At 64.7% G+C, this 20,305-nt stretch overlaps 1 protein-coding gene across 5 annotated transcripts; it reads left to right on the top strand.

The window, feature by feature from the left end:
* The first annotated feature begins 343 nt into the window (after nucleotides 1-343).
* Nucleotides 344-20,198, top strand: SEMA6B (semaphorin 6B). Of its 5 annotated transcripts, none has more exons than XM_057418705.1 (17): nucleotides 344-467; nucleotides 13,323-13,474; nucleotides 13,658-13,787; nucleotides 14,060-14,120; nucleotides 14,213-14,275; nucleotides 14,562-14,663; nucleotides 14,759-14,849; nucleotides 14,925-15,044; nucleotides 15,134-15,222; nucleotides 15,658-15,875; nucleotides 15,981-16,112; nucleotides 16,487-16,636; nucleotides 17,187-17,381; nucleotides 17,758-17,898; nucleotides 18,092-18,169; nucleotides 18,359-18,417; nucleotides 18,516-20,198. In XM_057418705.1, the coding sequence occupies exons 2-17, from the start codon at nucleotides 13,357-13,359 to the stop codon at nucleotides 19,487-19,489; spliced, it is 2,721 nt and encodes a 906-aa protein (XP_057274688.1). In that variant the 5' UTR covers nucleotides 344-467; nucleotides 13,323-13,356; the 3' UTR covers nucleotides 19,490-20,198. The 5 variants fall into 5 exon arrangements, with proteins under 5 accessions (XP_057274688.1, XP_057274690.1, XP_057274691.1 ...); XM_057418707.1 differs by having other exon boundaries at nucleotides 345-467; nucleotides 13,326-13,474; XM_057418708.1 differs by lacking the exon at nucleotides 344-467 and adding an exon at nucleotides 8,824-8,843.
* Nucleotides 20,199-20,305: the final 107 nt, after the last annotated feature.

The following is a 20,305-nucleotide window of genomic DNA, read 5'->3' as shown; positions in this document are numbered from 1 at the left end:
TTCCGCCTCCCCATGCCCGGAAACGGGAAACTGAGGCAGGGCCGGGGGGGGTCGGTCCCGTTCCCTCCCGTTAAGGGGGGGATGGGGGGGATGCCCTTGTGCGCGGGGGGAGAGGCGGGCGGGGACGGCTCCCCCTCCTCCCCCTCCTCGCGAGGCCGGGCAGGGCCGAGCCGCCTCCCCGGGGCGGGGGCAGGGCGGGGGGCGCAGCCGCTCCGGGAGCGGCGGCAGCGGCGGCTCCTCCAGCGCCGCGGGTACCGGAACGGCCCCGGTGCAGCCGCAGCCACCGGGCGGGCCCGGCCCCGGCTCCCACCGCCCCCCCCCCCCCCCCCGCGGCCCCGCCCCGCCCGGGCTCCGGTGCCCCGGCGCCTCCCGCCGCGGCGGCGCGGAGCGGAGCGGGGCCGGGCCGTGCTGCGCTGCCGGTGGGCGCAGGTGCCCCGGGCCCCCCCGGATCCCCCCGGGACGGCGAGGTAAGAGCGCGGCGGGTGCCCCCCCCCCCCCCCCCCCCCTTCGAGCCATGCGGGGCGGTCCCGTCCCCCCCGGTGTCCCCTTCCCATCCCCATCGGTTTTTCCCTCCCCGGGGGGGGGGAAGCAGCGATGGAGGAGGGGGAAATGGGAGGAAAAGGGGGGCCCCCCCCCCCCCAGCCCTCCCCCCTCCCGCCGCCGCCGGCTGCTGCATTGGGAACGGCGCTTTTGTTAGCGGCTCTCCGGGCGGAGCGGGCGGAACCTTGAAGGGTCACGGGCTGGAGGGGCCCCCCCGACCCCTCCGGCACCCGCAGCACCCCCAGCCCGCACCCCTCTGCCCCCCATCCCTGCACCCTGCGGTTCCCCTGCACCGCCCCCCCCCCAGCACCTCCATCCTACATCCCCATCCCCACCCCAGCGCTCCTGGCCTCCCCCCCCCGATACCCCAATCCTCCCCTCCCCCCTCCTCCGGCCCCCCCCGCACACCCGGCCCACCCCATCACCCTCATCCTGCACCCTGGTCCCCCCTTCAGCACCCTGATGTCCCCCCCCAGCAGCCTGCTCCTTCCCAGCATCCTGATCCCGCACCCCATCCCTGATCCCGCACCCCCATCTTCCCCCCAGGACGCCGATCCCGAGCCCTTCTCCTCACCCCAGCACCCCGACAACCCCCCCAGCACCTTTCAACCCCCCCCCAGCACCTCAATCCCGCAGTCGCCCCCTCCCCGTTCCCTCCACACCTCCATCCCACCCATCAGCATCCCGGGCCGGCACCCTGACAGCCCCCCCGCCGCGGAACACGGTGATGGACGCGGGGTGTTGAGGGGCCGGGGGGACCCCTTCGAGCTGGGAGGATGGAGATGGAAAGGGGGGGGGGGTCTGCTTCATTGAGCTCCGTTTTGCCTCCACTGCTCCTTCGGGAAGCAGCCAAAGCCTGTTGTTTTTTTTGGGGGGAGGAGCAGGAAAAGGGGAGAGCTGGTGTGTGCCCCCCCAGCCAGTGCAGCCTCTGCTGGGATGGGGGGGGCGGATGGGTTGAAATGGGGGGCCCGGGCAATACAGCCCCCAAAAGGGCAGTGGGGAGCAGCAAGGGCTCAGTTTGGGATGATCAGTGGTAGTGCCCCCCCATAACCCTGTAGGGCTGGGGGGGACAAAGAGCCCCCCCAGATCACAGGAGTGCCTGTCTCCGTCTTGATGGAGCTGACACTTGTGGGGACAAGGTATGGGGGGGCACCTGGCAGAAGTGGGGCACCCCCATCCTTGGGGGGGTGCTGGCTGGCAGCCCCCATGTCAGGACAAAGCTGGGGAGCCCTGTGCAGGCAGCATCTGTGGGGTAGGGGGGCCCCGTCCTCCCTTTTGGGGCTCAGCACCATTGCGCCGTCTGCAGACTTGGGGGGGGGGTAACCCTCAAATAACATGGGGGGGGGGGGGCGCTGAGCCTAATCCACATCCTGCCCCGTCGCCCTCACTCGGGACCCACCCCCAGGCTTGGTCTCCATCGGTCCCATATAACACAGAGCAATCGGGGTGCTGGACCCCCCTGAGCCCCAGCCGCCCCCCCCCCCCCATGGGGCAGGAGGGAGGGGGGAGCCCCATCCCTGTGCAGGGGAGCCCAGCACCCCCAGAAGACCGGGGGGGGGACGACACTGGGCTGTGCCATCGGCTCGGGGTGACCTTGGGTGAGCGCTGCCTCCCGCCGTGCCTCAGTTTCCCCTCTGCCGGATGAGGCCGTGAGCCGGGGGGGGTGTGCAGATGGGAGCCCCCCCCCGTGTTGGGTGCTGCACCCACCCTGGGGAGCACGGGGGGGTGGGAAATGGGGACACACAACTGCTGCCAGTGACCCCCCTGCGGGGACACCCGGGTCTGCCTGTGCCCAGTGCCTGGGAAAGGTGGGGGCAACGGTGGCACATTGGCACCGCTGTCCTCCTCCCCCCCGGATCCCCCCATCGCAGTCCCTTCAGGTACCAGCTTGGCCCCAATGAGGCCAGATCCTGCTCCGGGGCTGCCCTGGGAAGGTGAGGGCTGAGGTGGAATACGGCTGAGACCCCCCCATCCCACCCCCCTGCATTGGGGAAGGGGGGCATTGGCTTGGGGGCCCCCTCTGTGCGTCCCTCCCCGGCGATTTTAGCCAGGCTTTGGGGCCTGATCTGGTGGCAGCAGAGGGCAGCTCCCGGCTCCCCGCCCCGCCGGAGGGCGCAGGATCCGTCCCGGGGTTCCTGGGCCCTGGAGGCGCCGTGTCCGTGTGTCCGCCCGTGGGTGCTGTTGGGAGGTGGGAGCCCCGCTGGGTGCTGGAGGGGGGCTCAGAGCCGGGGGTGCTGAGCAGCGATGCCCCTTTTGCAGCATCCCGGGGTGACACGGAACTGGGTCACCGCTGTCACCGGGGCACGTGGCTGCGCTGGGGGGGTTGTGCGTGGGGGCGGCGGGTTCAGGCTTGGAGGGTGCTGGGGGGCAGCGCCCCCCCCCCAGGGTCACTTTCCGCTGCCATTCCCATAAACAAAGAGAAATCGCCAACCCCAACCCCCGGCTCCGGGCAGGAGGTGGTGGCCGTGCACGCGTGTGCACGGCTGTACATGTGTGTGCATGGCTGTACACGTGTGTGCATGGCTGTACATGTGTGTGCACGGCTGTACATGTGTGTGCATGGCTGTACATGTGTGTGCACGGCTGTACATGTGTGCACGGCTGTACATGTGTGTGCACGGCTGTACATGTGTGTGCACGGCTGTACATGTGTGTGCATGGCTGTACATGTGTGTGCATGGCTGTACATGTGTGTGCACGGCTGTACATGTGTGCATGGCTGTACATGTGTGTGCATGGCTGTACATGTGTGCATGGCTGTACATGTGTGTGCATGGCTGTACATGTGTGTGCATGGCTGTACATGTGTGTGCATGGCTGTACATGTGTGTGCATGGCTGTACATGTGTGCATGGCTGTACATGTGTGTGCATGGCTGTACATGTGTGTGCATGGCTGTACGTGTGTGCATGGCTGTACGTGTGTGTGCATGTGTACATGTGTGTGCATGGCTGGTGTGCATGTACATGTGTGTGCATGGCTGTACATGTGTGTGCATGGCTGTACATGTGTGTGCATGGCTGTACACGTGTGTGCATGGCTGTACACGTGTGTGCATGGCTGTACACGTGTGTGCATGGCTGTACATGTGTGTGCATGGCTGTACATGTGTGTGCATGGCTGTACACGTGTGCATGGCTGTACATGTGTGTGCATGGCTGTACATGTGTGCATGGCTGTACATGTGTGTGCTTGGCTGTACACGTGTGTGCACGGCTGTACACGTGTGTGCACGGCTGTACATGTGTGCATGGCTGTACATGTGTGTGCATGGCTGTACATGTGTGTGCATGGCTGTACATGAGTGAGCAACGCTGTAACAGAGAGTGACACGCTCTACAAGAGTGCAAGGCTGTACATGTGTGTGCACGGCTGTACACGTGTGTGCACTGGCTGTGCATGGCTGTACATGTGTGCATGGCTGTACATGTGTGTGCATGGCTGTACATGTGTGCATGGCTGTACATGTGTGTGCATGGCTGTACATGTGTGCATGGCTGTACATGTGTGTGCACGGCTGTACATGTGTGTGCACGGCTGAGCATGTGTGTGCACGGCTGAGCATGTGTGCATGGCTGTACACGTGTGCATGGCTGTACACGTGTGCACGGCTGTACGTGTGTGTGCACGGCTGTACACGTGTGCAGATGTGTGCACGGCTGTACACGTGTGCACGGCTGTACACGTGTGCGCGGCTGTACACATGTGCACGGCTGTACATGTCTGCATGGCTGTACATGTGTGTGCATGGCTGTACACGTCTGCATGGCTGTATATGTGTGCATGGCTGTATATGTGTGCATGGCTGTACACGTGTGCACGGCTGTACACATCTGCATGGCCGTACATGTCTGCACGGCTATACATGTGTGTGCACGGCTGTACGTGTCTGCACGGCTGTACATGTGTCTGCATGGCTGTACATGTGTGTCCATGTGTGTGGCTGTGCCGCATGCTGTGGCACCACTACCCTCAGCTTCTGGAGGGGGGTGGCTTTGGAGACCCCAAATTCCCCAGTCCAGGTTTTCGGCACGTTTGCCACCCTCCGAGAGCACGAAGCCATGGGGCAGGGTGGTGATGCCATGGGGCAGGGTGGTGATGCCATGGGGCAGGGTGGTGATGACAGGCTCGGTGTCACCATCCCCCTCGGCTTCCCTTGCTTGCTCCGCACATGCACCAGCGCTGCCTTGGTTCCCAGTTAAACCAGTGGCTCCTGGGAGGGCTCTTCCCACCGGCTCTGCCGTGGTGGTGGTGCTCAGCCTGGCCACAAGGCCCAGCGCCGCCGCGCTGCTCGCCGGGTACCGGAGCTGGATGCGGATCCCTGCTGCAGTGCCGGATTCAGTTTGTATCCTTAGACCAGCTCAAATAGTTTTAATTAAACCTGCCAGTTTGGATGCGATTGGATTTTGCAGTGGGCTGAGCTGCGCCGGCCCCTTGGAGCATCTCCCGCACCGTATCCGTTCCCTGGCATTGCCTTTGGCGAGGTTTTCCTACCCGGCACAGAGCGCGGTGTTGACCAGGGTGGCTTTCCCTGTGCTGGCATCTCTGGCTGTGCCAGGCAAGCTCATTGCCATGGGCCCGGGTGAGATGGCTCCATGGTGGTGCGGGTGCGGTGGCATCCAGCGTGTGTTCGGCAGCATAAACAGTAGTAAAGAAACCCAAGAGTGAGCCCAGCTCCATCTGGGCTGTGCCGTGGCACCCACTTGACCCATTGGCACCCGATCACCATCAGCATTCCAAGCGCCGCATCCTGGAGGGATCTGAGATCCCTTCCTCCCATCACTCCATCCCCAGCGTGGTGATGGAGGTGGCTGCCGGAGCGTAGTACCCAAAAGGATGCTGCTGTATCCCCAGCAGCCCTCAGCTCCAATGCAGAGGGGACCCTATGGCGCTGGGGACCCCCCGCTCATCCCAAGGGTCCTTTGGGCTTCGGTTGCATCCCATGCAAGGGGTGCTGGAGGTTTCGATTCCCTTTGGAAGGCGGGAGGAGCGGAGGAGCAGTCGTCTGGCGCGGGGGAGCTCCCAGTGGGGCCGCCTTGTGCTAACAGGATTTTCCTCCCTATTTAATTACAATTTTGTTAAATTAAAACAAAAATAAAGAGGGGGAAAAGCTCCCTCTCGTCTCCTTGTGCCGGGGGATTAAACAGCGCTTGGTGAAGCCACTGCTCCCCAGAGGAGGTCCCAGGGGACCCCAGCCCTGGGGCTTGGTTTCACACCTCTGGCCCAGTCCTGCCCAGTTCAGCCCAGTTCAGCCTGCTGGCAGCCCGGCTGTGGCCGTGGCAGCGTCGTGCCGATGCGCCGTGGCTAATCCCCGGCTCTTCCCTGTGTAATCCTGCCTGCTGGGATAATCCCATCAAACCTGGCAGCGCCGCGGCACAGCTCAGCGCCGGGCTTGGTGCTGGATGGATCCAAAGGGGGGAATGTGGTTGTGGATGCACTTGGGCATCGAGTGGAGAAACTGAGGCACAGATCGTGTGGCTTCGCAGTAGCTGGGGACCAGGACAGAGGGCTGGCAGCCACCCTCATTCCTGTGCCCGAATCCAGGGTGATGGAGCTGGGTGCCATGGGAAGGGGCAGCAGTGGCAGCGCCCATGTGCGCCCCGGGGAGACGGGATGCGGCCCTGGGTTGGGCGGTGGGAACAGAAGTGGCTTTTGTGACCAGCCCCATCCATCATCTCCCGCCGGGGACATCGACATAAAGCGCCAGGAAATTGGGAAGCGTTTAGCAGCTGATATGGGAGGCTGGGAGAGGGGATCCATCCGGGATCCGTCCTTGCCCTGTGCAGGGTCAGGTCCTGCCCGGCGAGGTGGGGCGTGCACAGCACAGCCTAGCTCACATGCACCACACGTGTACATGGCAGCCTCACGCACACGCGTGCACGCATGCACCAACCCCATGCGCAGGCGCGTGTGTACTCACACATGTGCACAACACCCCCCTCCCGTGTGCACAGACACCTGTACACGTGTGATGTCCTATGCACACAGGGCACGGTGCACACTGACACCTGCACACACAGGGCATGTGGTGCACACCCACGTGCCAGATGGTGCACACACACACACACACACACACACACACACACACCAGCTACACACGCATGACACATGGTGCACACATACCTACACACACGACACCCCATGCACACGCACCAGCACACGTGACACCTGATGCCCACACACGTAACACGCGTTTCACACGTGCCTGCACACACATGACACCCGACACGTCTGTTGGGGCCCTCAGGGGATGGGGACATCGTCACCCATCCTGCAGCAGCTTTGTGGTGCTGGTGGCCGGGAGCACGTGATGGCGGTGCTGGTGGCAGTGGTGGATGGTGGCAGTGCTGGTGCCAGTGGCAATGGTGCCAGTGACAGTGGTGGATGGTGGCAGTGCTGGTACCGGTGCCGGTGGCAATGGTGACGGTGGCAGTGGTGGATGGTGGCAGTGCTGGTACCGGTGCCAGTGGCAATGGTGCCGGTGGCAGTGGTGGATGGTGGCAGTGCTGGTGCTGGTGACAGTGGTGGATGGTGGCAGTGCTGGTACCGGTGCTAGTGTCAGTGGCTGTGCTGGTGGTGGTGCTGCTGCTGCTGCCGGTGGCAATGGCGGTGTGGCCTGGCGGCACAGCGGCCGCTCGGGCTGTGCCGGCGCTGGTGGGAGAACAAGGAGCCGTTTGGAGGGCAGCGAGGAAGCACCTGACCTTCGGAGAGCGGGAGGCAGCGTTGGGAGCGCCGGGAACAATGGCCCTTTGTTCCACACCGCCACTGGCATCCCGCATCCCAGCCTGCATCCTGCGTTCTGCATCCCAGCCTGCAGCCTGCATCCCAGCCTGCAGCCTGCATCCCTCATCCCAGCCCTCATCCTGCATCCCGCATCCATTATCCCACCCTGCATCCTGTAGCTCATCCTGCATCCCAGCCTGCATCCCGTATCCCACCTTACATCCTGCCTCCTGTATCCTATTCTGCATCCCACATAGCATCCCAACCCACAGCCTGCATCTCACATCCCACCTTGCAGCCTGCATCCCATCCCACATCCAGCAGCACCAACCTGGCCCTAGTGCATCCAGCAGCTCAGTTGGGCTCCGGATGCTGCTGGCTCCCGGTGGCTGGAAAACCACGGCATGGAGCCGGATCGCACCGGTGACCCCACCGGGAGGAGGAGGAGGAGGATGCAGCCGGGTGAAGTTCACGTGCTGTGCCCCACGCTCCAGCATCACCTCCTGGCACCCTGGAGCCCTGTCCCTGGTGTCCCCAGGAGCTGGGTGGCAGCTCCAGGACCAGCGGCACCCGGGGGCAGCGAGATGCTGGGGACAGCGACAGAGCGGGGACCGCAGGCAATGACCCCACAACCCCATCACCTGAGCTTAAACCACGGTGAGGGGCTGAGCGCTCCTTCCGGCATTCCCGGCCCCTCCTCCGGCTCCCGCCTGGTTTGCTGTTGTAGGGTCGCTTTCCCAGCGTTGGGGTTGGGTTGGGTGTTGTTTGGGAGCGATGCGGGTGCGTGCGGCTCAGGCTGGGGCTCCGTGTCCCCGTTTGTTATTGTGGGGCTGCCCGTGTGGGGCTGGATTTGGCTCTTGGGACTGAGGCAGGAGCTGCATCCCTCTGCCCGCTCGGGGACAGGGCGCCCCGGGGACATGGGGTCCCTGAGGACACGGGGGATGTGCGACTTTGGGGACAAGGGGGACAAGGCTGTGTTGGAGGGACACAGGGGGATGTGTCCCATCGGGGACAAGGAGGTGACAGTCTTTGGGGGGACAAGAGGGACACGGGCGGATGTGTGCAGGGACGAGTGCTTTGGGGGGACCAGCAGGACAGGAGGGGGGGACAGGGGACAAGGGCTGTGAACTGGGGGGACAGCACCCCCTCACCACCCCCCTGTCCCCTCCATGGCATGAAGCGATATCTCCATAGGAAACCTGTGCAGATGGCGTGTATCTAACATGCAGGTGACATGTATTTAGCATGCAAATCACATGCAGCACCGCCCTGGCCTGGTGGAAGGGACCAGCACCCATGGGTGCCACCCGGCGGGCACTAGCTCCGTATTTCCAGTCACCCCTGGGCACCCACTGTGGGGACAAACCCGCCCCAAATGACCGCGGGGGGGTCCTCACCATCCCCACGTCGGGGCTCAGACCCCGTTTGGGTGCTGGGGGACCCGGACGCCTGCGGGGGGGGTGTTATGGTGGTGGGGAGGGGACGGGCGCTATAAACGGCAGCTGTAAGCGGAGCCGGTAACCGGAGCGGGAGGCCCGGGGGGGGACATTTGAGCCGCTGTCGGGCCCTGAAGCACCAAGGTAAATGGGGGGTGCTGTGTTGTGTGTCCCCCCCCTCCACGCTGCTGGCACCGCATCGCTGTCACCTGCATGGGGACCTCACCCTCCCGCGGTCCCCCCCATCCTCTTGGCCCAGCTCTGGGGGTGCTGCCCCCGTACCCCCCCCTTGGGGGTGCTGTGTGGTGGTGCGGGGGGGGGGACACCCATGGCAGGGGCCAGGTGGCCGGGGTGACATTTGCTCCGTCCCCGCCATGGGGACAGCTGCTTCCTGGCTCTGCCATCTGAACCGGCCCCACAACGGAAACTGGGGGGGGGGGCTGAGCCCCCCCAGCCCCGGCGGTGGTGGCAGCTGGAATGGGGGGGTCCCCATGGCAAGTTTGGGGGGGGGGGGATACTGCTGGTGACCACTAAACCCCCCTCTGTGGTCCCTCCCATTGGGATGCTCTGGGGACAGAGTGACGCATGGGGGGGGGAACACTGGTGAGGGGATGGGGGGGCTTTCTAATTAATTAGTTAATGCTGCTTATAAGGACTTCATTAGCATAATTAATTGCTTATTGGTGCTGGGGGTTTCTAAAGGAAATGAGCCCAAACAAGGGGTAAAATCCAGCATGATCCCTATGGAAAGGGGTGGGATTTGGATAGGAGATAATATGGGGGGGGGCGGCGGGGGGGCGAATAAAGCACCCTCTTAACGAGCCTTGGTTCATTAAGGGCCAGGACTGGTCATGCTGGGCCCCTGCTGCTGCAATTCCCAAAGCAGTTGTGTTCTTAGGGATTTTGGGGCTCGTGTCCCCTCCATTTCCCAGTGAGTGTCCCCTTGTCAATGCTCCCCCCTCCTCCTTTCCCATTGTCCCCCCGCTTTCCCGGTGCCTTTCTAAGGGGTTCCTGTTCTGCCTGTCCCGGCACTGCTGGAATCCGGGAATGCGGGGAGCTGGGATCAGCTTGGGGTGCAGGTGAGGTGTGGGGGGGACACCCCGGTGCCTGCGTCCCCCCCCATGGCCATGGGGGCATCTCCGGGCTGGGTTCATGGCTCCATGGTGGGAGGGGACATCGCGGCGGTGCCGCTCGGGAGGTCCCATGGGTGCCCCCCCCTCTCCCCGGCTGCGGTGACAGCTGCTGGGGGGGGGTGTCGGTGGTGGCTCCGGTTACGGTGACATCAGCTCTACCTTCCCAAGGGGGGGGCCATGGGGGGGCCGTGACAGCTGAGCCACTCGTGGGACACCGGAGCCCCCAGCGCCGTCGGGGCACCCCCAGGATGGGACTGAGGCATCCGGGACCCCCTCTCCAAGCCGAGGGGGGACACTGGGGACACCCTGCAGTGGGGACAGCAGGAAGTGGCCGGAGGAGCTCAGGTGGGCAGAGTGGGGTGTTGGGGGGGGGGGTGGGGGGGCAGGAGCCGTGCCCTGATGCCACGGGGAAGGGCTCCCATCCGGGGAAGGGCACAGCGTCCCCCCACAAGTAGCGGGGGGCTCACGGCTCCCTCTGGAATTGCAGCATGAAGGGGGGCGGAACCGGGGAGACTTCCCCCCATCCCTGTGTTGGGGGGTCAGGGAGATGCTGTGGAGGGGGAGGACAAGGCTTCACCCCCCCCTCCAGCTCCAAAGCTTTGTGTGCGTGGGGGGCTGTGTGTGCTTCCATAAACCCATTAGAAAGGAACCGGGAATGCAGGGGGATACTGGGAAATAAGGCGGGGGAGACACTGGGAAACTGAGGCAGGGAGCAGGGCGCTGCGGCGGGGACAAGGACAAGGGACATGCCCGAGGCTGTGCAGAGGCACCCAGGCCGGAACCCCCCCATTCTCCCCGGAGCACCCTTCCCATGCCCGCACCCTGCCCCGTCCTCAGCCCTGCCTCAGTTTCCCCGCTGGGGACGCGCACGGGGACCGTCCCCTGCCCTCCGCCACCACCATGAATGGGTCCCTGTGTGCCACCCGTCCCCCTCCGTGTCCCCCTCCCCTCCAGCCCCCCCCCCCCCCAACCTCCCCTTTTTCCCTTTTCTTTGCCCGCACAATCGGCGGCATTTATGGTGCCGGAGGCTCCGGTTACCCCGCGCCCGCTCCCTGTCACCGTACGGGCTTAGTGGGGGGACACAGTGACACCGGCCCCCCCCACCTTGGGCTTACAGGCACCGGAGGCAACAAGACCTCCCTGCACCCCAAATGGTGGTGGAGTCTCAAGTGGCTGATATGCGCCGAGCCCTTCCCTTAAGGCTGCTTTATGGGGTGTCCCTCCTCACTCCGGCACCTGGGAATTCCACAGCATGCTTAAATCTGATGGGTTTGGGATAGGGACATTGATACCAAGGAGGGGGGTGGCTTGTTCGGGTAATGAGGCTGGGTGCGGAGCACCCACAAGGGGAAGCTGGGGGGGACACACTCTGGGGGAGCCCCGAGTTCAGCTCAGGTGGTAAAAGCCCCCTAGGCTTTAATGACCTCAATTCACTTGTTAATGGCTTTCCTGGAGCAGCTCTGGCACAACAAATGCGCTAAAACCCAGGAATTCCCAGCCCGGTGCCCAGGGGATGGGGCTCCTGCTGACTTGGCGCCCATGCCGATGGGTGCCGAACGGGTGCTCGCTGTGCCAGAAACGGCTCCTTTCCTCTTCTGGGGGACGAATCCCCCCCGTACCCCACTCCTTGGCACGGACTCAGCGGCAGCACCAAACCTCTGGGTTGGTTGATGCGGTTGTGTCACGGTTTTGCTCAGCTGCGCTGGGTTTGAGGCTCGGTTTGCTCTTCCATGGACCCGTTCCACCCCGGTTATCCCGTTCCATGCCGGTTATCCCGTTCCACCCTGGTTAGCCCGTTCCACCCCGGTTATCCCGTTCCACTCTGGTTATCCTGTTCCACCCTGGTTATCCCGTTCCACCCCGGTTAGCCCGTTCCACCCCGGTTATCCCGTTCCACTCTGGTTATCCTGTTCCACCCTGGTTATCCCGTTCCATGCCGGTTATCCCGTTCCACCCTGGTTATCCCGTTCCGTGCTGGTTATCCCGTTCCGTGCTGGTTATCCCGTTCCACCCTGGTTATCCCGTTCCACTCTGGTTATCCTGTTCCACCCTGGTTATCCCGTTCCATGCCGGTTATCCCGTTCCACCCTAGTTAGCCCGTTCCACCCCGGTTATCCCGTTCCACCCTGGTTAGCCCGTTCCACCCCGGTTATCCCGTTCTACCCTGGTTATCCCGTTCCACCCTGGTTATCCCGTTCCATGCCGGTTATCCCGTTCCACCCTGGTTAGCCCGTTCCACCCCGGTTATCCCGTTCCACTCTGGTTATCCTGTTCCACCCTGGTTATCCCGTTCCATGCCGGTTATCCCGTTCCATGCCGGTTATCCCGTTCCACCCTGGTTAGCCCGTTCCACCCCGGTTATCCCGTTCCACCCTGGTTAGCCCGTTCCACCCCGGTTATCCCGTTCTATCCTGGTTATCCCATTCCACCCTGGTTATCCCGGCCCAGCGTGGTCCTTGGGAGGCCACCAAGGGATAGGGTCGGTTGTCCCCAGGGGCTGTGACACAGCCGGCTCAGGGTCAGACGTCCCCGGAGGCTGGGTCAGTGTTGGCTGGCACCGGGGCTGGTGGCACCGCGCTGGGGCTGGGGCTGAGCCTCCCCACCGGGCACCGTGACCCCCAGCCCCACACAATGTCACCGTCCTCGGTCCCCACAGGGATGCGGTGGCGGGAGGGGGACGGTTCGATCGCACCCGCTCTCATGGAGCTGGCGATCAATGGAATTCCTGCCTGGCTGCTCATTGCTGAGCCCTATTCCCACAGGGACGGGTGGCGGGGGCGCAGTGGCGGCGGCACTGGGGCTGTCATCCGTGTCCCCATGTCCCTGCGGCCCCATGTCCCCAGCCCCACCATGCTTCCTGGCACTGGGTATGTTCTAAAGGAAATTGTGCCAAAGAGCAGGTAAAATCCAGCATGAGCCTATGGAAAGGGATGGGATTTGGATATAAGACAATGTAAGATAATATGGGGGGGTGGAGGGCGGAATAATCCTCCCTCCTAACAAACCCTGATTCGTTAGGGGCCAGGACTGGTCGTGCTGAGCCCCTGCCGCTGTTATTCCCAAACAAGTTTTAGGGATGTCAGGGCTGGCGTCCCGCCCGTTTCCCGGTGGGTGATCCTTTGTCAATGTCCCCCCCTTTCCCAGCGTCCCCCCTCTTTCCCGGTGCCTATCTAATGGGTTTACGTTCTGTGGCTGGGCCGGCACGGGTGCACCCCGGGATGCCATGGGAATGCTGGGATCAGCCTGGGGTGCAGGGGGGTGTGTGTGGGGGACACCCCGGTGCCGGTGCACAGCGCCCACCTTTCCCAGCCTATTTCAAATTCCTCCATCGGGAAAAGCTCCGCTTCCCTATGGCCAATCCCAGCCCCATCCTGCGCCAGCCCCTCAGCGCCGGCCCCAGCCCAGCACCCAGCACTGGGACCGCGGTGATGGGCTTGGGGTGCGGGTGCCGCTCTGGGTGCTGCCCTCTCACCTCTGCCCATTCCCACAGCAGCGGTGGGTGCCCGCCCGCGCCGGGGGACACCATGAGGCCACCGCCCCCCCGCGCCCCCCTGCTGCTGCTGCTGCTGCTCTGGGTGCAGGGGGCGGCCCGAGGCACCTTCCCCGAGGAGCCCGGTCCCATCGCTGTGGCCCCCCAGGACTGTGAGTGCACATCCGGGGTGGGGGTCAGGGCGCAAGGGGGGGCATGGAGACTTGGGGTGGTTTGGGGTGAGGGCAGGAGGGGGCACCCATGGGCAGGGCTGGGTGCAGGGGCCACCCTGGCTCCCCAGGGGCACGGTGATGCGTGGGTGCCCCTGCAGCGTGTGCCCCCCTGTGCCTCCCCAGACGTGAAGCACTACCCCGTGTTCGTGGGTCACGGCACGAGCCGCTCGCCCGGCCCCGAGGTGGGGGGCCCCCCGCGCCTCAACATCCAGCGCATCCTCAAGGTCAACAGGACCCTCTTCATCGGGGACAGGTCTGACCACGGCACCCCAAAGCCTCTCCCCACTGCGGGGGGGCACCCAACACCCACCCACCCCTCTTTGCTGGGGAGGGACCCAAAATGGGGCCTTGGGGCTCCCCAGTATCTGCTCTGGGGCACCCTGGGGGGTGCTGCTGGGGTTGTCCATGCCCTGGTGATGCTCAGTGCCCACCCCAGCATCCCAAATCCTGCACCCCCCAACATGCCTGGCTGGGGGGCACATCAGCATCACAGCAGGGTGGTGACACCCGTGTCCCCCTCCCCAGGGACAACATCTACCGCGTCAGCCTGGAGCCCACTGGAGCCACTGAGATGCGCTACCACCGGGTGAGTGCCCCTGGGGACATGGGGGGATACTGGGGTGTCTGGGGGGCTTCCAGCTTCTCCCCAGCCCCACACTGTGTTCTCTGCCCCCCCAGAAGCTGACATGGCACTCGAACCAGCACGACATCAGCATCTGCAGGATGAAGGGCAAACACGAGGTATGCGGTGAGGGGGCCTGCACCCCATAAGACACCCCCTGGCTGGGGACCTAGCACCCTCCATGCCCCACATCACGCAGACAAGGCCACCCCCTATGCGTGTCCCCCCCGATGTCACCTCCCTGCCCCCTGCCAGTGGCTGTGATTTACTGGCGACAAATCCAACGTTAGGTCCCATAAGCAGCATTTTGGGGTGAAAACACCCCCCCAGCCAGCCCCTCGCCATGGGGGGCACCCAGGGGTGTCTCTGGGCGCTGGGGGTGACGGTGCCCTCCCGCCGGTGCAGGCAGAGTGCCGCAACTTCATCAAGGTGCTGCTGGTGCGGAGCAAGAACCTGCTCTTCGTCTGCGGCACCAACGCCTTCAACCCGGTCTGCGCCAACTACAGCGTGAGTCGATGGTGGCCCCCAGGAGGGCCCCCCCGTGTGACCCCCCCGTGTCTGGGCACGCAGGGGTGCTCACGGCCCCGTCTCACCCGCTATAGATGGACACGCTGGAGCCCGTCGGGGACAACATCAGCGGCATGGCGCGCTGCCCCTATGACCCCAAGCACGCCAACGTGGCCCTCTTCACAGGTCGGTGCTGGCGCCACGGTGGGTGCTGCGCGCTCTGCCCCCTGCCCGCACCCCCTGACCCCCCTCTCCGCGCAGGGGGGATGCTCTTCACCGCCACCGTCACCGATTTCCTGGCCATTGACGCCGTCATCTACCGCAGCCTTGGGGACAGCCCGACCCTGCGCACCGTCAAACATGACTCCAAGTGGTTCAAAGGTGCCTCCCGCCAGTGCCATGCCGAGACGTGGCACACGGTCCCCTCACGCCATCCCGGCACATCCCTCACCCTGCCACTGTCCCCACAGAGCCCTACTTTGTGCACGCCGTGGAATGGAGGAGCCACGTCTACTTCTTCTTCCGGGAGATCGCCATGGAGTTCAACTACCTGGAGAAGGTGGGAGAAGGTGGCATCCATCTGGGTGGATGCTGGCGAGGGGCTCTTCACTGGGGACTGTGGCAATAGGACAAGGGGTGGTGGGTTCAAACTGACACAGGGGAAGTTCAGGTTGGAGATAAGGAAGAAGCTCTTCCTGTGAGGGTGCTGAGGCGCTGGCACAGGGTGCCCAGAGAAGCTGTGGCTGCCCCATCCCTGGCAGTGCTCAAGGCCAGGTTGGACACAGGGGCTTGGAGCAAGCTGCTCCAGTGGAAGGGGTCCCTGTCCGTGGCAGGGGTTGGGGCTGGATGATCTTAAGGTCCTTTCCAACCCCAACCACTCTATGATTCCATTATTCTATATCCCCATGGTGGCCTGAGACATCCGTGCTGGGAACAGGGATAAAGGGACAATCTGAGGGCTGGGTTCCGGGTGACGATGATTTCCACCCCGTAGGTGGTGGTGTCCCGGGTGGCCCGGGTGTGCAAGAACGACATGGGGGGCTCGCAGCGGGTGCTGGAGAAGCAGTGGACGTCCTTCCTCAAGGCCCGGCTCAACTGCTCCGTGCCGGGAGACTCCCATTTCTACTTCAACGTCATCCAGGCCGTGACCGACATCCTGGAGCTGGACGGGCGCCCCGTGGTGCTCGCTGTCTTCTCCACGCCTGCCAACAGGTTGGACACCCTCGTACCCTGCCGAGACCGCCAGGGCTGGGCTGGGGAGCAGGCGGGGACATGGGGAGGCGTTGAGGTGCTCAGCCCGTGCCCGTGTCCCTGCAGCATTCCCGGTTCGGCCGTTTGTGCCTTTGACATGACCCAAGTGGCCGCTGTCTTCGAGGGACGTTTCCGGGAGCAGAAGTCGCCCGAGTCCATCTGGACGCCCGTGCCCGAGGACATGGTGCCAAAACCCCGGTGAGTGGGGACAGGGACGGGGGCAACAAGGCTGGGATGGGCAGGAAGGGGCATGGGAACAGGGATGGGGACAGAGGGAGCCAGGGTTGGTACCCACAGGGAGAGTGATGGGAGTGAGCGTAATATCAGGGATGGGGCCAGTGACAGAGGTGGGGACAGGAGTGATCAGGGCTGGGACCCGCAGGAAGGGTGGTGGGGATGGGGATGAGCATGATTCTAAGACAATTGGGATAGGGATGGTGATGGGGACAGGGGCAGGGATGGGAACAGGAGGGATCAGGGGATGGGCATGGGCATGATGATGAGGACAGGGATGATGATGGGGCCAGGGCTCCATCATGGCACTGGGGACACTGAGCCGTGCCCGGCCGCAGCCCCGGGTGCTGCGCGTCCCCCGGGATGCGCTACAACTCCTCCAGCTCCTTCCCGGATGAGATCCTCAACTTCGTCAAGACGCATCCGCTGATGGACGAGGCGGTGCCGGCGCTGGGCAGCGCTCCCTGGATCCTGCGCACCATGAGCCGGTGGGTGCTGGGTGCTGGTGAGTGCTGGTGGGTGCTAATGGGTGCTAAGGGGTGCTGCTGGGTGCTGTTGGAGCCTGGCACGTGCCAGCACTGGATAAATCCCGTGAGCTTTGCAGTCAAGGTTGTCTCATCCTAATGAAACCTGCCTTAATTCCTGCTGATGGGAATGGATCCAGTCACTGCCTCCAGCAAGGGCTGGGACAAGGATATGGGGCTAATAATAGGGATGTGGGGATGAGAACCAGGACACAGGGCTGGGCTTGGGCACCAGTTGGGGTCCTGCTGACGGATCAGGGGAGTCTGGGCTGGTTCTTTAGTGGGATCTGAGTAGGATCCCAGTTGAAATCCAGATGGATACAGGTGGGATGTGGTCAGGATCCTGAGTGGGATTTGGGATGAGTCATGGGTGGGATCCAAGATGGGTCTGTTTCCTGGCCAGGATCTGGAGTAGTTTCCATGTGGGATCTGCACGCCCCATCCCGCTCCTTGGGCCCACCCTGCCTCAGGTTTCCCTGCCCACCCTGACGCCGACTCCATTTACACCACGCAGGTACCAGCTCCGCAAGATCGTGGTGGACACCGCGGCGGGGCCGTGGGGCAACCACACCGTGGTGTTCCTGGGCGCCAGCACCGGCACCGTCCTCAAGTTCCTCATCCAGCCCAACGCCAGCTCCAGCCCCGCACCCGCCATTCCCGGCAGCCAGAGCATCTTCCTGGAGGAGTTCGAGACCTACCAGCCTGGGAGGTGGGTGCTGGAGACGGACACAGGGGGGACGGGAGGAGGGATGGATGGATGGATGGATGGATGGTTGGATGGATGGATGATGGATGGATGGATGGAGGGATGGGTGGATGGAAGGATGGAGGGATGGGTGGATGGAAGGATGGAGGGATGGGTGGATGGAGGGATGGGTGGATGGATGAAAGGATGGATGGATGGAGAGATGGGTGGATGGAGGGATGGGTGGGTGGGTGGATGATGGATGGATGGAAGGAAGGAAGGGATGCGTCAGAGGGATGCAAGGGGTGTGTGGGTCAAAGCAGGGGTGTGTGAGATGCCCCCCTCTGGCCCTGCCTCTGAGGCGCAGCAGGACCGGGGCCATGCTGAGCTCTGTCTCCAGGTGTGGCCGGGACACGGCAGACGAGCGGCGGCTGCTGGGGCTGGAGCTGGACAAGGCAGCGGGGTCCCTGCTCTTGGCCTTCCCGCCCTGCGTGGCCAGGGTGCCAGTGGCACGCTGCCAGCAGCACTCAGGCTGCATGAAGTGAGTGTCCCGGTGGGCAGGGATCCATGGGGGGGGCATGGGAGGAGCCGGGGATCACATTCCGGTGCTGGGATCTGCCTGGGAATGGCTCGGCACGGCTGGGAGCACCAACAGGGGAAACTGAGGCACGGTGCAGGGCCAGGGGGCTTGTCCCCCTCATGGTGGGGATCCTGACTTCCCTGCTTCCTGCCAGGAACTGCCTCGGGAGCCAGGATCCCTACTGTGGATGGACACCGGAGGGCTCCTGCGTCTTCCTGGAGCCCACCCCCAGGTAACAAACGCTTCCAGGCCCATGACGGGGGGGGGACACTGGGGGACGTGGTGTGTGGGGGGACAACAGGAGCGCCTGCACCCCTCTACTGCTGAGACCCAGCCAATTCATCACTGGCTGAAGCAAGCTGGGACCCCGTCACCTATCGGGGCCAGCTGACACCTTCCCCCTTCAATTTGTACCCCCCAGGGTGGCCTTCGAGCAGGACATCACCGGCGGCAGCACATCCCATCTGGGCGAGTGCGAGGGTGAGCGCACGAGGGACGGGGCACGGGGCCGTGGTGACTCCACCAGATCCCCACCACGACCGTCCCCTGATTGTGTCCCCCCCATTGCCTCCCCCCAGGGCTGGTGACAGAGAGCTTCGTGGACGAGCCGGACGGGCTGGTGTCGGTGAACCTGTTGGTGATCTCCTCCGTGGCCGCCTTCGTCATCGGCGCCGTCATCTCCGGCTTCAGCGTGTGCTGGTTCATCGGGCACCGGGACCGCAAGGAGCTGGCGCGGCGCAAGGACAAGGAGACCATCCTGGCACACAGCGAGTCCGTGGTGAGCGTCAGCCGCCTGGGCGAGCGCCGGGCGCGCAGCGGCCAACCCGGCGCCCTGCTGGCCCCGCTCATGCCCAACGGGTGGCCCAAGGACTTGGGGAAGGTCGCCCAGCACGACCTGGACTCGGGGGTGCTGCCCACGCCGGAGCAGACCCCGCTGCAGCAGAAACGCTGCCCCGGAGCGCTCCAGAACTGCACCTGGGAGCAGAGTCACAACATCATCAACGCCGCGCTGCGGGACCCCGCTGGCTCCGGTACCGCCGGCGCCGGTCGGCTCCACGCCGGCTCCGCCCGCCCGCCCCGCGGCATCCCCCTCTCCTGCCACGCCATCCTGGTGGATCAGGAGCTGGAGGCTGAACTCAGCGACTCCTCGGGGGATGGACATTGGGGTCGGGAGCCTCAGGAGGGGCCCCGCACCCGGCAGCACCCCCCCGCCGGCGCCCGCCGTGCCCCCCGCAGCTCGTACGGTGACTTCTCCGGCACCCCGCACCCCAGCCCCGAGCGCCGCAGGGTGGTTTCGGCACCCGGTGGGGAAGGGGGTGACTTTACCAAGGGGCCGCCTTGGCACCCTGACCAGCTGAACTTCAACGCCAACAACGGCACGGGCCGCGCCGGCGCCCACCTCAAGAGGAACCACACGTTCAACAGCGGCGAGGGTGCTTACGGGAGACACGGCACAGGGGCACGGGCCCCCGGCACCGGGCCCCCGCGGGCGCTGACGGACCTGCAGCACCTCCTGCGCTACGGCGTGGAGCGGACTCCCTCGGGGAAATAGGGTCCCAGCGTGTGTGTGTGTGTGTGAGTGTCCTCCCGCGCTCCCTGGGGACAAGGAGGGGTGGCCAGGGCAGAGCTGCGGGCATGGGGTGAGATGCTGCATGGGTTGGGGGGGGACACAGGTACCCCTTGGGTAGGGTTTGGGGGTGTCCCCGGCTGGCAGTGGGGCAGTGCCCCACGTTCCGGCTGCTTTGCCCTGGGTCCCAGGGGGGTTCCGTCCATCCCGTCCCCTCCCCAGGCTGGACCCAGGGGTGCGGCACCCTGGGAGGGGGATCCCTGGGGGGCAGCAGGATGGACACACGGACACAGCCGAGGAAGAGCGGGGCTGTGCCCCTCACCCTGCAGCCCCTCGGCTCCATCAGCTGCACCCAGGCACCCCAAGAAGGGGGCTTAGGGGTGCTGCCAGCGCCCTGGGGACACCCGGCCCGCGGTGCGTTGGTTGTGGGGATGGGACACGGTGAACTTGTGAGGTGCAGTGGGGCGGGGAAGCCCCCAAATGTGTGATATCTTCGGATGGGGCACACTCACACCCCTAACCTGGGGTCAGCCCCTGCCCAGAGCCAGTCTGGGCGGGACCTCATCCATCAACCCCTCCTGGAGAGCACAGCCGGGGGGTGGGGGCACCGCTGGGGCTGGGGGGTCCCCACCGAACCCACTCTCTGCTGGCAAAGGGGCCCTTTTGGTGCCACACTGGGTTGGCGGGTCCCTGGGGGGGGGTGGCAGGCTGTAAATAGGGTGGGGGGCGGCGGGCGCCCCCCCCCCACCCGCGGCCATGCATGCGGCCGCCCGCGGTCTGTACCCCGCGGCCCCAATAAAC

Source organism: Pezoporus wallicus, unplaced genomic scaffold, assembly GCF_028554395.1.
Source record: "Pezoporus wallicus isolate ANWC-B61680 ecotype Strahan unplaced genomic scaffold, APGP_CSIRO_Pwel_v1 contig_14027, whole genome shotgun sequence".
Classification (NCBI taxonomy): domain Eukaryota; kingdom Metazoa; phylum Chordata; class Aves; order Psittaciformes; family Psittacidae; genus Pezoporus; species Pezoporus wallicus.
Note: the sequence above shows the minus strand (reverse complement) of the source record. Positions and strands in the feature narration are given on the sequence as shown.

Coding starts and splice junctions, on each gene's coding strand:
- SEMA6B (XM_057418705.1), top strand. CDS start 13,357: ATGAGGCCACCGCCCCCCCGCGCCCCCCTGCTGCTGCTGCTGCTGCTC. Junction 14,850..14,924: donor CAACGTGGCCCTCTTCACAG/GTCGGTGCTGGC, acceptor CTCTCCGCGCAG/GGGGGATGCTCTTCACCGCC. Junction 18,170..18,358: donor TTCCTGGAGCCCACCCCCAG/GTAACAAACGCT, acceptor TGTACCCCCCAG/GGTGGCCTTCGAGCAGGACA.